The sequence below is a fragment of the Pezoporus wallicus genome, unplaced genomic scaffold, assembly GCF_028554395.1.
Source record: "Pezoporus wallicus isolate ANWC-B61680 ecotype Strahan unplaced genomic scaffold, APGP_CSIRO_Pwel_v1 contig_6428, whole genome shotgun sequence".
In the NCBI taxonomy this organism is placed as follows: Eukaryota; Metazoa; Chordata; class Aves; order Psittaciformes; family Psittacidae; genus Pezoporus; species Pezoporus wallicus.
This window is the reverse complement of record NW_026639269.1, coordinates 3,350,425-3,366,574: the sequence shown is the minus strand read 5'-3', so window position 1 is coordinate 3,366,574 and position 16,150 is coordinate 3,350,425. Positions and strand designations below refer to the sequence as shown.

The 16,150-nt window shown below is 37.6% G+C and overlaps 1 protein-coding gene across 2 annotated transcripts in view; it reads right to left on the bottom strand.

The window, feature by feature from the left end:
• Positions 1-3,130: 3,130 nt before the first annotated feature.
• PRIM2 (DNA primase subunit 2) overlaps positions 3,131-16,150 on the bottom strand; it is a 109,965-nt gene continuing 96,945 nt past the window's right edge. For both annotated transcript variants that reach the window (XM_057414057.1, XM_057414058.1), the window contains 3 exons: positions 15,467-15,549; positions 8,204-8,272; positions 3,131-3,734 (listed from right to left, as the gene is read on the bottom strand). In XM_057414057.1, coding sequence (XP_057270040.1) covers positions 3,507-3,734; positions 8,204-8,272; positions 15,467-15,549 — 380 coding nt within the window. In that variant the 3' untranslated portion in view covers positions 3,131-3,506. The remainder of the gene's footprint in view (positions 3,735-8,203; positions 8,273-15,466; positions 15,550-16,150) is intronic.

Sequence of the window (16,150 nt, the reverse complement as noted above, 5' to 3'; positions counted from 1 at the left end):
GGCCACCAAATTGGTCAGGCAGGATTTCCCCTTAGTGAAGCCACGCTGGCTGTGACCAAGCACCTTGTTGTTTTTCATGTGCCTTAGCATGCCTTCCAGGAGAATCTGCTCCAAGATTTTGCCAGGCACAGAGGTGAGACTGACTGGGCTGTAATTCCCTGGGTCATCCATTTTCCCCTTCTTGAAAATGGGGGTTATATTTCCCTTTTTCCAGTTGTCGGGAACTTCACCTGACTGCCATGATTTTTCAAATATGATGGCCAGTGGCTTAGCAACTTCATTTGCCAGCTCCTTCAGGACCCATGGATGGATCTCATCAGGACCCATGGACTTGTGCACGTTCAGATTTTTAAGACGGTCTCAAACCAGATCCTCTCCTACAGTGGGCCCAAGGTCTTCATTCTCACAGCCCCTGCATCTGCCTTCCAAGACTTGGGTGGTGCCATCAGAGCCTTTGCCAGTGAAGACTGAGGCAAAAAAGTCATTCAGAACCTCAGCCTTCTCCAAAGCCAGGGTAGCCAGTTCTCCTGAGAGCTTCCTGAGGGGTCTTACGTTCTTCCTAGTCTGCTTTTTATTTGCTATGTACCTGTAGAATCCCTTCCTGTTATCCTTAATATCCCTAGCCAAGTTTAATTCTAATCATATCAGGGTCATTTGGTTTTCAGAATCCTTATCTTGTGACTAAATGTAAGTTTTAATAGCACTACCACAATGCAGGAAGTGTTTCAAATGACTGATTTACATATTCTTAATGACTTTGCCTTTCTAATTTCAAACAGCTCTATAATCAAGGAAGAAGCAATTCTTAGCGAATTTACAACACATTAAGAGTTTAAAGCTCCTTTGTGTCCAGCTGCTCAAAAGCAGGATTCTCATTTTGAGTTTTTTGACATTATCAATTCCAAAATATTCTGCTTTCAAAGAAAAATCAAATTATCAAAAAATATGCAAAATATGAAAATTACCATTTTCTTCAAATAGCAACAAAAGCATTAATTTAAATCTTTCGCTACTTACTTGTAACTGTATATTATAATTTGTATACTTTTCTGTTATATACTTTTTTATAGTCATCCTGACAGGTAATAAAAGGGAACAAAATACAGTGTAAAGCAATTTGTAGTACTATTACTTAAGAGGTAAACTCACAGTAATGAAGCAAACCAATGAAGGACAAAGGCTTTGTCACAAACTGTTAAGTTTGTTGCATTTCACATTAAGAATTTTCATTCAGAGGATTTGTGCTGTTATATTCTCTCCCTTGCAATAGAGACTTATTTAATTTTATATTTGAATTCCTAAAAATAACTTTATGCTGCCAGTGTAGCAATCTGTTGTGAGTTACTGGAACAGGTTGCCCAGAGAAGTTGTGGATGCCCCTCCTTGGAAGTGTTCAAGGCCAGGTTGGATGGGCACTTGAGCAATCTGGTCTAGCGGAAGGTGTCCCTGCCTATGGCAGGGGGGCTAGAACTAGAGGATCTTTAAGGTCCCTTCCAACCCAAACCATTCTATGATTGCAGAACACATGAAGCAGCCCATTCCCAACATAACGGATCTCGAAGTACACATAAAACTCAGAAATAGTTTTATTCACACAGCCAGTGATAATGTCTACATGAGCAGGGTTAGGGTACAACAGAATGTTTCTACTGAATCAGAAATTACAATTTCCCTTGGCTGAGAAACACCACTTACATTCAGTTCCTCCACCACCTCCCAGCTGTTTCACTTAGGAACATAAATCTCATTGTAGAACTGAAACCATTTCCCGTCTAGTAAAAGGATCCATGATGTCTACTAAGGCACTTCCAACTCAGGCATTCAGTAACACAAAATTAGATGACAGTTACTGCTTGCAAGGACACTTGAAAACCCTAAGGTCAAGTTTCTTAACCATCTACTACAACCAGTGGACTTCCACACATCAGGTAGGGTGCTGCCAGGAGCTTAACCAGCAAGAGAAACCAAGCCCACGGCTGTTTGTAAGTGCTTGTTTCTTGGGCCCAGAACCAACAGCACCCTGCAGGATCCAGGTGCTGAGCCTTTGCTCAGGGTGGACTTTTACAACTCCTTTGAATATGCAATATCCAAAGGAGTGAGAGGCTTGGTACTTTACACAAAGCAGCCCCTAAATAAATTGAGGAATAATTCAAGGAAGAGAAAAAGAGCAATGCATCCTGGCAGATCCTCTTCTAACAACAAAAGACTTGTTTTAATTTTTAAGCCTGATTTTGCACTGGTCCTGTGTGAGTTATGTGCCTATAGGGGAACACTCTTCATATGAGTTAAAGATCTACAGATAGCCCAAATTCTTATGCATAATCAAACAGTCTTCAGCCCAGCCACAATATTAATAGTCAATGATTGCAGAGAAAATGTCTGACATAATACAACTGCCAAATGCTACCTATTCATACACTCTCTTGAATCTATCCTTTTCTGTAGCATGCACACACTTTTCACTGCCCAATGGGGTCCTGGGATCAACAGCAGTAAGGGTCCCACATTGTTCATCACAAGTAATAGGATGCCAGTGGTGGGGACTGTTCTTTCTTCTCTCCATAGTCCACCTGGAGAACTATACATTTCCAAAACCATTCTGCTCCTTGTTCTTTCTTCACTGGTCTGGCAGTTCCACATTACAGCCAAATAGTGTGGTTTACTCATGTACCAGCTATACTTAGAGCTTCCACCTACTGCATGGTGACCGCTGCTCGACTGAATGCTGTCTATGTGTTAGGCAATTTAGGATTTGAGGAATGGGTGGAATTTAGGTGACTTAAAGCTGCTAAGGTAAACACAGCTGTTTAGCTTAGCAGGATACTGGAGGCTGCAGCCACACTCAGGAAACTGGAAACGGAACATATGCTAGTAAGTTTTTAACTTCTTCAAATAAGTCAGATGGTAGAGTATCAGCTTTTTGGATTACTTTCTTAGGCATCTAAAATAACTGCTTATGTTCGACCACCAAAACAAGCTCTCTAAATTTAGTTTCAAATTAAGAAGCTGATTTCCCTCAGGTCCTCATGCAGAAAAAAGACAGAATCCTCCAGAGGGTAATTTTGATCATAAGAACTCCTACTTAATTACCACCCAAATATGGCTAAAAAAACCCAAAACAAACCAAAAGAAACCCCACAAACAATTAATTTATTAAGAAGAAATATATAAAAGTGACCACAAAATGGGATAAAAATATTTAAACATTTTGAGGAAATACAAAAAAGGTAAATCAAACAAAAATCACCTAATTGTGAAGGAACTCTCATTTCCTATCCTTCTACATGCCACATAAAACAGTATCCTAAAGCAGCAAGAGTAAGTACTGGATTAAATTGCAGCTTCAGTACCTATCTTTCTTTTCTTCGGTCTATTTAAAGCACAAAACACCTGTTTCTTCCAGGAAGTGGAATGCATACTCTTTAGCATAGCGAAAAATCCAGCTATAGACGGGAAAGAAAGAAAACAAACCAAGACAAACCAAAAAGAACAAGTAACACAGCTGCTTAGTCTTCAGTGAAGTATTCGTCCAGGCCCTCCAGTTCTGCATCAGATGTTGCTTTCGAAGAGGGGAGAGTAGAATTTGAATTCATGCCTTCCTGACTATTATTTTTTTGTTGAGAGTTTCCTGAATTACTTATTTCCTTCTTTAGTTCTCTACCACCATTTAACAGCCTTTGACTCTCTGTAAAATATTGATTAGGGTGATTCAAAGAAAACCCAGTATCATCAACCTGCACATAAAAAGAAAAGAAACACTGAGTTATTATATTTATTTCAAAAAGTCATCCTTTTCACATTCAAGGACAAGTGAATTAGCAATTTTGTAAGTTCTGATTTTGTTGAAGAAGGTGGCATCTCTTTGTAAATACTACCCCAGTAAATATTAGCATGACACGGATTTACTTTCATAGCAAAATGTCTTCATATTAGAAGGAAAACCACTGCTTGGCATATTCAAACAATATTTCACAATGTCCTTGCTACAGTACAGAAAAACAACACCCCAAAACATATAAAACAAGTAAATGGCATATATTTACACATGTAGGACAATCAAACCTACACCTTAAAATAGCATTTCCCTACCTAAAAGAGGGACTCAGACAAGTCCAGAGTGCAAATGACAGTAGGGAATACCACCATAAGTTGTAACAACTGCACAATATAAATACAGGTCCTGGGTATCAGTGCGAAACTGTGAATGGAAAGGGGTAACCAAAAATGCAATATTTGCAAGCCAGAAGGCTAAGACAGAAGCCCAACAGATCTATCTTATCTCTTCTCCATCAGCATCCTGAAACTAGATGAACAACCACTGCCAAAGAACAGTAGTCTTCAGTGGAAAGGAACAAAGAAAACCAGCATAAAGGAAGAATATTTTTATTGCTCCTCTCCACTAATAAGCACATTCTTTCAGGTCCGTTATTATTTGACAAATGAACATTCAATTAACGCTTATCAAATATTTCAATTCAACAAAGCTTTCAGTTTTCAAAGTAAGTTATGCTGATAATATTCACCACAAATCTCAGCTATAACCTTTGTATTTCTTTTTGAGGGGCTCAGAAGTTGGAAATGCTTGCTCTAAAAGATGCTTCCACCTAGTACTCAGGCAATCTGCATCTTTTTTTTCCTGTCGGTTCATGTGAATACTAAGAACATTTTAAGAGAAACACTACTCTGGAAAAACTTTGGCAAACCTTCCAAACCTGGGATACAAGAAACCAAGGAAGACTAAGAAATATATACTGTTCATTTTCTGCTCCCGCTATTTTCCCTTTTTCCCAGAAGGGTGGAGCTAATTCAAGCATAACAAGCAACTTTGCACACACAGAGCATCTCATGAGGACACATACTGTGGCTGATTTAATATGCCAAAATCCATCAGTTTAAATTTCAGCCACTTGTGAAAAATCATAAAGCAGAGGATCAATGTGTGGTCTAAATGGCACCCTGATTAAATGCATTACCACTGCCTAGCTTAGCTCCATCAGAAAATGGTGACAGGTGTAACAAAATCTAATTCAGACATGAAAAAGACATTAGCAACTGCAGTAAGTGACCTTGCTTGAAAAATCTTACAAATAAGTGACAGGACCAGCACACTAATTTGGTACTCAAAGGCACAAAAGCAAAAAAATAAAAGAAACCCAAATCCACCACTGAATTTCATTTTAGCCTTATCTGGATGAGTTTCTGCCAGCCAGCTTTCATCCATGCTCCAATTTCCATTATGTTGGAACTAAATTACTTTATTCTTTACACTAAAAAGTCTTAAAAAGAAATGATATAGTGAAAACTTGGCTTTCCTAGAAGCAGCTCTTAATTAGCTCTGGATTTTTTTAACCTTAAAAGCTCAGTTTTCCTCAGACCAATTCAAGAGTCACTTTGTAACTCTTAATTTTGTCCTGAACTTATCTCTCCCTAGCAAATTGGAATAAGCTGTAGAAGCAGCTCATTGTATAAATGAAATCTACAAACAAGTTTTTAGAGGTGATAGAAGGTATTTGGCTAAAATCCATTTACAAGTTGTTAGTTAAAATTGTAGTATGACTCCACGTACAATTTCCCCTTTGCAAACCTGAGTACTACTAAAATAAAGCTCTACTGGATGAAGCTTAGATGATTCTATTTTAATTAAAAGATTTCTGCCCATTCAAACTATCCCCTTTTTCTGAAAGCCTAAGGAGGGAAAGGGAAAACTTTTCTCATAACCATCATCTTGTTATCTAGTCATATATAAGCAATTCCATCCTGTGTAATTTTCAACAAGGTTTAGTGAGTATTTCTCTGCATAAAAATATTCTGCTCTGGCTAGAAATACACAACAAATATGACCACAGAAACAGAGGTGAAGCATACAAAAATTTCCTGGCTCTTCATGCTAGGCTGCTTATGTTACTTTATGTAAATTTACAATATTTTTAGGTATGACAGATCAAAGAACATAAATTTTAAAAGCTTCACCACTAACTTAGAAATAGATTTCTCCAACAGCTTTATCCATTCACACCTTAAATCTACCTGGAGTCCACCGTGCCCAAAGAAAAACGCATTTTCTGTGCAATCAAAAATTTAAGCTTATAACATGTATTGACTCAAGTAAAAAGGCCTGTCACTTTGGTCAGAATAGTTCATTCCATCTCAGCAGTGATACTAGCATAAGACTGTTTTTAGATTCAACAGATTTTGCACGTACTGGCTTTCACACAAACATTAATTTTGTTTTTCCACTATAGCAAATCTTGTTTTGAAAAACCTGAAATGATCATTTTGAAGCTACAGTATCTTTGAGTTTTAACCAAGAACTTTCAAAATGACAGTTGATAATACTACAGCTAATACTACAGAAAAAACATGCAAAGGAATCATGGTGCTACAATAAGTTATATCAATTAACCACATCCCTAAAAAGGTGTTCTTGCAATTTAATCACAAAGAACTAATGAAAACAGTTTTCGCATATGGTTTTAAATAAACAAAGTGTTTCTTCTGTACCAGGAAGTTTCCTATGCGTTAGATGTCATTTACTTCTTAAAAAAAACCACAAGGATTATAAGATATCAGTATTCAAGAATAAAATATTTAGAGATAAATATTTCATACAGACAGTCAGCCATTACAGCTGTAACTGTAACAAGTAACTAATATACAGCAATACTCATGTAACCAACATTAACACCATTGGCTCCTTTGGAATATAACTCAGTGACACAGGCATTAGCCACTTAGACATTCTTACTTATTCACAATGCTCAGGCTTGTAAAACAGTAGATTTATACACAATCAGATTTTAAAGCACTAAGTATTTCTGCAGGCAGCACACTGTCACAAAAATCATTTCTTAAACCTCCTAGTAGCTCATGGCTGCTAGCATCAATCTGTTTTTCTGGTCTACATATACATAGCCAAATCTCCAGACTGTTTGGAGTGGAAATATTTTTCTCTGGTTTGAGATGCCATCCAATTCTACCAACTAAAGTAAAATAAAATCTTGCCACTATTACGACTACTATGACTGAACAACATATCCTATCCCTGGAAGTGTTCAATGCCATGTTGGATGGGGCTTTGAGCAACCTGGTCTAGTAGAAGGTGTCCCTGCCTGTGGCAGAGGTGATTGGAACTAAATGATCTTTAAGGTCCCTCCCAACCCAAACCATTTTACGATTCTATAATTCTGTGATTACTGTGACTATTTATTTTGGGTTATGGTTACACTGCTTACATTTTCAGGATGTTATGTTTGGAGTGATGGTATTTGTCTTCCCAAGTAACCATTACACTGGACATAGGTTCAGTGTCTACCTTTACTATATACTCACACATATGACTGCTGGAAATTTGGGGGGACAACATTTAACTCAAATGTGAAAACCAGTAAGAACAAAAAAGTCAATGGTAAATGTCATTTAATCCCCACCCACATTTTTAGCAAGGCTGTTCTACAGTCTGCTGTTTGAAAGGGATGTTTCCATTTTTTCAGTTGTTGGTAGAAAAAACATCTAAGAAGGTTCACTGCTTCTGCTTCATTGTTCTTTCCTGATGACAAGGAATCTTGAACCAATGCAAAAGCTAGTTCTTTGAATCAAGAAATCACATAGCAGACAGACTGTTGCCATTTACTATCTTACAGTTTTGTGGAGGATCTTACTTTAACTGTGCCTGTGATTAAGCAAATGGGAAAGATATGAGAATGTTCAACTTGATTTAACAACTAATCACACATGGCTAAGGATGTGGAAAAATACCAAGTGAAAATTAACAACATTAGGTATGTATGTGCTGGGAGATTAGAATTTTAATAACACTTTTTAGATCCTTTTTGTTTATTTTCAAGTTATATCTCAAAATATGAAACTTGCATAACAGGTTAAAAAACACAGATTTGATTAAAAACAGCATTATTGAAAAAACAGAATGACTTAAAATAGGTAAAATTCAACAATATTGACATTTCCAGAAAGAAAGCATAGCTCACTACATCTTGTAATGTTGAGGGTATTAATAATATCACTATATAAATGCTGAAAATGACAAAAAATATTTGAAGTTATTGAAATAAAAAATAACAAGGCAAGACAGCTAATGATGGATGTGAAAACCGTGAATAGTCTCTTGGCTTCACACATGATTTCCAAGGCCTTCCTAAAGATAAAGGCAGTGATTATAATTTAACAAAAATTCAGAGGTACTTACATAATGTGTCAACTCAAAGTACTTCTGACAGGCCAGCTGATAATGCATGCCCTTCACCAATTCCAGGATCTATACAGAGGGAGAAAAAGGTAACCGAGTCAAATTATAGATCTTGTTGATACCTACCAGGACAAGATATTTCACCCCAGCCTTGTATAATAGCTCACATAAATTTGCAGCACATAGCATCTTTGACATCTGTGTATCCTGCTAAAACCTAACAACATTTCGACATACTGTTGTTCTTTAAAAATACCCTAGCTGCATTGAAAACAAGATAAAACAGCAGGAAGACACGCCTAGTCCTTAAAAAGCAATTTCAATACTCTTAACTTCAATAATAACTTGAATCGATATTTTGGTAATATAATTGTGACAGTTATTGTCAAAGTATCATATTGCAGCATCTCTTCCATAATTGCAGACATAAATCTAGTAATTCAAGTGGTTGAAGCATGAAGCAATGACAGACACGATTTGTATTTTTATTTTCCACATTAGCAGTTCGTGCAGATGCAGAATAAAATACTACAGTGCTTTCATCAAGACAATTTAATGCAAATCCTTTAGACAAGTATCTGTGAGAGGGGAATGCTTTTACTTTCAATCAGATTTGTCCTTTTTGAAATGAAGTTATTTCTAGTCAAGCTCAGCAGAATATGTAAGCAAATGGCCTGTTTTGAACACCTATTAGGAAAATCATGCCATCTTTTGTAAATACAATTTGCTTCCCAATTCTACTTCAGGTAATCTCTGTGCTGCATAGTCCCATTCTTATCAACAGAATGCAATGCCAGTTAAATTTTTTTTAAGTTTCATCACCTTCTCCCTCCTTTACATAATCAAAATGTGTGCTCTCTCTGCTTATCAAACAGAGAAAATTGCTGGAATTAAGAGAGCCTCAGTGGAAGGAAAAATAGTTTTTAAGAAATGTTAATTTCAAGCCCCTATCCCACACAAGGTTGACCTTTGTGGCAAACACAGCAATACACTTCAGCTTAAATCCCTGCTGTACTCATTATTGGATGCCACCTCGTATTTATTGGCAGATGTATAAATAAATTACATTTGCTGAATGCATGAAACAACATCTTACTGCCAAGAAAGTATCTAGCCACATTGTTTCTCCGTAATAGCCCAACTGATTACACTTTTATCCCTCTTGCCACCTCCTGTTAAATCTTCTGTAAAAGAACAAGGCCAAGGCCAACTAGGCAATGAAGTCTGAAATCTAGATCTCTGTGTACATACTTTTTCTTTATTTTACTTCCTTCCTCACCTGACATTGACTGAAAAAATTAGCGTCGCATTAAGTAGGTAAGGACTGAAGAAACTCAGCTATTCTAAACAGTTCAATTACGTTGCCTTGTGCTTCCCTACTTGTTCCTTACAATAAAATCTATGCATGTAAAAGAGCTATCCTTATTTTTCAGTAAACACTAACAACATTACATGTATGTACTTTCTTAAAAAGTATCTGACCCACCTGTGTGTACTCTGTAAAATAGTATCTGACCCACCTTTAAGGTGGAGAAAGGGACTTTACTCAATCAATGCTGCTGACATGAAAGCTATAATGGTCACATTATCAGAGTTGGCATTGAGGGACTTAAAATTCTGAAAGAGCAACCATGTTATTTTGTAGCAGCTCAGTCTTTGTTGCCCAGCTACACTGCCCTTCCACCAAGAAACTACTCTCCCACATCCCTGACAACCCTCTTCAGACCTCTCGGAGGCTGCTATTAGGTCACCACACAGATTTTTCTACTCTACTACTATGAAGATATGTATCTTGGAGGAACCTCTACCAGCATTTTCCAGTGAAGTTCAGTAAATAGGTCTTCATGTCATTTCTTTTCCCAATATAGAGAGTGCTCCATAGAACAGATGCCCACTAGGGCAGACTTACATCCAGACTTGCACCCAGTTTGTTAAATTTATTAACATACATGATTGCACTGGTAGTCCTCACTTTACACCTGCCTCATTGCCCTCCCCACCACATGAGCTCCCCCACTGCCTGATGGCCAATTTCAGCCAAATTTTACAAGTACAGATGTCAAAACTATACAATTCCTACATGTTGATTAAAAGTGGTGCTTGGCTAGAAAAGCCATACCAACATTTCTGGCTCATTCAGAAAAAAAGCAGTTACAATTCAGCTCCTTCATTCTGAGAGGCAGGCAGAAGGCAGCTAAATGATAAGCCTGGTATTTAGCACATATGTAAGTTTAAACCAGTGACATCAGAGAGGATCAGGTTCACCTTCTGCATTTATGATAGGGTTGGGGAGTCATTAAACATATCCAAAGAAGAACAGGTTCAGTAGATTAACTGGTTTTAACAGGGAACAAGTTTCTAAGAAAAGAAACAAAAAAAGATTAAAAATTGCAATAGATTGGAGACCAGCTAGAAAGGAGTCCTGTGTGAGAGACACTAACAATCCTCTCTTTAAATGAAATGGAATCCTTTCCCTTACATATATTAAGACATTTACATTGCATTGCTTTATTTTGCAAGTAAAGTTACATACCAAAGGACTGTTTTTGTTAGTTCCTATGTGCTTTTATCTTTTGCTGCCATCTGCAACTTGTTTTCCTGATGTTGCTTTACTGACTACTGATGAGGTTAAGATGATGTTTGGCAGCTGTACGCAGCCACCTGCTTTATAGATCCTCAGTATTCAAAGCTGAGATGTTGCATAGCAGGAGTTTGGCTCGGTAATTATCCATTGTTATTTCAGAATCCTAGATAGTTAGGGTTGGAAAGGACCTTAAGATCATCTAGTTTTACTCAGAGTTAGTTTCTTTCATTTGAAAACTGCAGAATTAACTTATATTTTCCAAATTCAAATCTTTCTACTATAGATTCAGTTAAGTGTGACTTATTTATTGCTTTCTTTTTATTTCAAAGGTGACTAAAGATACAGTTGGGTGCTATTGCTAGATCACACATGAACACATTCCAGTTTCTTTTATTTCAGGCCACTTTGTGACCATCTCAGCACTAATCCTACCCTAGGACTGCCCAGTGCCCTTTGCTTCCTGGTCAGTATAGCCATCTGTCCTTTCTGCTGCTTTCAGATGCTACCTTTATATTTTAAACTGATTTTGAAGATTTCATGCTTCTAATGTACACATGTAGAGCACAATTCCCTCAGATTTAAGCTGTTTTCCTTAACGGACTGACTTCCAGGCTGGAAAATCATTGTTACTGCTTTGCCAGAACTCCTTTTTCCTTTACACTCTTTGACTTGTCATTTGTAGTGAAGAGCACTTGATCACACAGTGTTCAGCACTGCACGTGGTAGTACCTCGGGCACTACATCAGATCAATTTCTCCCCTGCAATTTGCATCACAACTGTCAAAAACTGAACTGTATTCCAGCACACTTTATAGAAATAAAAGAAAGAGGCAGTCGTGATCCAGAAGAAGGTATTCATTAATATCTCTTAAAAATACCTGTATTTTTCCCTCCATTTTTAAAGTATAGGTTTTCTAGCCTGTACTTCTTATTTCATGTATGTCAGTAAGGAACTCATTAGATACTTAAGATAAGTGAATGTCTGAATATGTTGATATGTTCCCATGTTTGCAGAGATAACCTGTGGGCAGCTTATTAAATGAAGACAGACCTTAACATAAACTGAGTAAATCACTTTAAAACGAAACAGCTCTAATGATAGTTGGTTTGTTTGCTTGTTTGTGGGCTATTTTGCAAAGTTTTATAGTCATCTGCTAAAAGTGAATGGTGCGAGAATCAAATCTAGAAGGGTTAATGCACCCAAGTATTCCACTTCTCTGTTTTCACATAGTTCTAAAAAACGTTATACATATTATGATTAGAAAACTTTTGGCTGTTTTTCAGTGACACATTTTTATTTAACTGACAAATCCACTTATTTTAAGACAATTACGCCTGGGTTTAGATATGATAAATAAACTGCATTCCTCTGTTGCAACGCTAAGTCAAAGTCCAGACTGTTATCAAGGATGAAAGCAAACATCTGAAATAATTCAAAATTAAAAACCAGATACAAAATAAAATAAAAAAAAAATAAATGCTTCATGCACATTGTAAGTATGCAACATAACTGTTTGGGAGAGCAGTGAGCTGACAGTTTCTTATTTCACATGTGTGTTCTTTGTTGTCCTGTTTTGTCATCCTGAACTGCATGTTAATCCCTTTGATTTTTTTTTTGTGTGCTGCTTTTTGACTTCTTTCTCTTCTAAATAAAAAATTCATGAGTAGTCTAATACACCATAAATTGAAGCTGCTGAACTGTGAAGACACAGCCCCGAATTCTATCCACCCATTCCTGCCAACTCAAAATGAGCCTCATTCCTCCTCACATTCCCCAGGTAAACCTATAGTTGGATAATTTTTTTAATCTGTTTTACCATGTAGTCATAAGGCCAGCACAAAGGAAGGAATGGAAACTCAACAGGCAGGGATGAATGGAGTAGCACTGCCTTCCACACCAGCAGGGCCCATTAACTGCTCCTGGAACTGAAGTCTAACGTTAAAGAAAATTCTCCACCCTAGGTTTCCCACAGCAGAGTCTCAGCCCTCTGATTCTTAGAAAAACAGCTGGAGTCGGATGCCTTCAGGGAGGGACCCAGAACAATGAAATTCCTGGGATTTTTATACCCTTAAATTCTGTGCACCTGACCATCACATGCTGTTGCTGTTCATGTACCTTGCATGCACCTCTTGGGTCAATGGTAAATTTTAGTCTTCTTGTCTTCTTGTCCATCTCGTTTTTTCACTGTCTCCAGGCAGGAGTAAAGCATAAGGCTCCAGCAACTTCAGCTGTCAGTGCTAAGCACTACTCATGCTAAGCAAAACTACTCAGTTAAAAGAACTCAGTTAAAGGAAGTCGCCTAAACTTAATTCACAACAGTCAACATCAGTTGCAATCTTCCCTAGGAGTCGCTGTGGTATCCCTCTGGCCTTTGTCTGCATTATTTCAATCTACTCTTATGGCAAGGTCTAACCATGTTTATCAGATCTCCAGGCACTGGCAATTAGCTCTGTTTGATAATTACAATCCCAACCAGGATCAGCCTAAGGCCAGGCAGTCCAACTTCCCCCTGCCTGTAAGTTAATACCACATTCTTTCCAATTATCTTATCCTGTTCATCTGAACAAAACTCTTTCAGTAACAGGTTAACATCAGCCCAAGATTGGCCATGTATCAAACAAAGGACAAGAAAATAATGATGCAAATCAACCCACATCTTCCCTTAATCTGAGTATTTGACTTGTCCACATAACAAAATCCTCAGGGTTTGCAGGTGATGGGTGTATATAAAAACAAAGAATCCAAAAGCAGTCCACAGTACAATTGCTCACCACCCAGTGACCAATGCCCAGCCTGACCTGAGCAGTCCCCTCTGGGTAACTCCCCCCAGTTTATATACTGGGCATGATGTGCTGTGGTATGGAATACCCCTTTGGCTAGTATGGGTCAGGTGTCCTGTCTCTGCTTCCTCCTGGCTTCTTGTGCCTCTCCTCACTGGCAGAGCATGAGAAGCTGAAAAGTCCTTGATCAGGGTAAGCACTGCTGAGCAACTATAAAAAAACATTGGTGTGTTACTAGCACTGTTCTCAGACTAAAGCCAAAACACAGCACTGCACCAGCTACTGGGAAGAAAATTAACTCTACCCCAGATGAAACCAGGATAGAGATCAATTTCTGAAAACCCAGCCACAGTCAACTTTTTTTACTATTAAGCTTTAGGTAGAGGGTATTTTGTTCTGGGTTACCTTTGGTTTAACGCTAGGAGTGGCCACTGCAGAGCCATGTACCCCGACTGCACTAAAACTGACACCACAAAGTTTGTACACACAACAGAGTCCATTTCAGGGCAAAGGTGACACTGATGGAAACAGGTTTTGTTAGTCACTTTTGGTAAGAAAATGTAAGACTCCTAGTGAACCCCAATCCAGCCTTACAAGAGAAAAAAACCCAAGCACACACAAACTGAAACCCAATTTATATCAAGTAAGGAACTGTGTTAAACATAAAGATACTGCCCTACTGCACAAATTCACCGAAGAAATAACCTTTACTAAATCCTATCCACACACAGCAAGTCAGCTAAACCAGTAAATCCTCACCAATCTTTCCAATGATTAGCAGGATAAAAATCTCACAGCAGCATCAATTTTTGATGCATATAAAATTGAGAAAAGCCAAAGTATCTCTAGTGCCTGTCAGATACATGGAAGACTGTCAAATGCTTATTTATACGAACAAGGAGAAAAGAAGACAAAACCAAAAGGAAAAACATTCCTAGGAAAAAGTCTGGGTATTTCCAAATTTGTTAAGAATGACTATGAGTGAAACTCTTTAAAACTATTATCTTTTAATTTGTATCTTAATCATTCCTTCCAAGAGAGACTACTCTAAGTGGAACTTCCACATTCTTCTCATCTAGTTCTAGCTCAACACTTCGTGGATGCCTGCTAAGCAATGGTGACACTCCACAGAAACTAAAGGTGACAACTTAAAGCAGGTTTTACCTATGGACCACTTAATATACACAACTTTTTGCTGAACTGTCTCAGTTTAACTTGAACCCATGTGACTTCCTCCAGTTAAGACGATGGCATCCTTTTACAGACTTAACCTCCTGCTAAAGGTAGCCATGGAATCACAGTCCTTCAGTATACATGCTGAAAAGTTCCAATTCCCGCACTGTGCTTGCTGTATAAGATTTGGGTTTCAATTTCATGCTAACTTTTAAAAAACTGCTAAAAAACTCTGCTTAATTTCACTATGCATTTTACGTGCTTTTGTGGGTTAAGGGAAGTTAGCACAGTGGATGATTAAGAATGTATGTTTTTTTAGTTTATGACAGAAAACAATTGCTTACATGTACTGACTACAGAGCAGAGTATTGCACAAGTTACTGCAAGAATAAAAATAAATTCTCTAAAATACTGACAGATTCCTTTAAACTTTTTTTTATCATAGTGCAGTAAAACAAAGTGAAACAAAATTCTGAACTGTATCCACTATAGTAATAAACCAACTCATAATATTAAACAATAAAAGATTAGGACAATAATCAACACATCAGTGGGAGCACTAGAGCCAGAAAGCCACGATTCTGGTTTAAACCTTTTATAAGAGGAGATACTTCACAATACATACTGACAAACTGCAGATAGCATTCCTAACCAAATGGAAAGTAAGAACTGAAAGGCAGTGCTTTATTAATATTAACAAAAGTGCCAACCAAACTAAGCCTTACCTGAGTTATTCCACTGGGAGCGATCTTGTATGACTGCAGCTTCTGCTTCAATAGCTCAGGATCACTGTGGCGGAATGGGCACCCTGACAGTAAAAAACACGTAATCTCATAAACAAGGCTGTTTACCCAGGAGTTAGTGCAGTAAGGCACTCAAGAGACCAGCTAAGCTGTTCCTAATTGTCTAACAGCTTATTAATAAAGAAAGTTAATTGCCCATGTGTACAATTGCTTACTTCTTCTAATAATTACTCCACCGCACGGTTATCAAGGCACCACAGGCTCAAGAGTTACATAAAATATCCCAACATAATATGCCACAATTCTCATTCACTGACAGGAAAAGAATTTTAGTTAGCTTTGTCCTGATAATGACAGCACTGGTACATATAATAGCTGGGAAAAAAAAATACAAAAAACCAGGAAAAGACAAGCAATAAGAGTCAACTGGTCTTTAAAGCATAGTCTTTTGTATAAATATTACTTCTAAAATACCTTAGAAAGTTCCACCATCATTTAAGAGTGAGGGGAGTTTTGTCCCAGAACTAGTTTTGAGATACAACTAAATGAATAACTTGGTACTAGAATAACAACAGTGAAACCATTGTGGGTCTTCCATGTTTAGTCACATAGAGGAATAATGCTTTAAAGTACCCTAGCAAACTTCAGAATTTCTGCACAATTTAA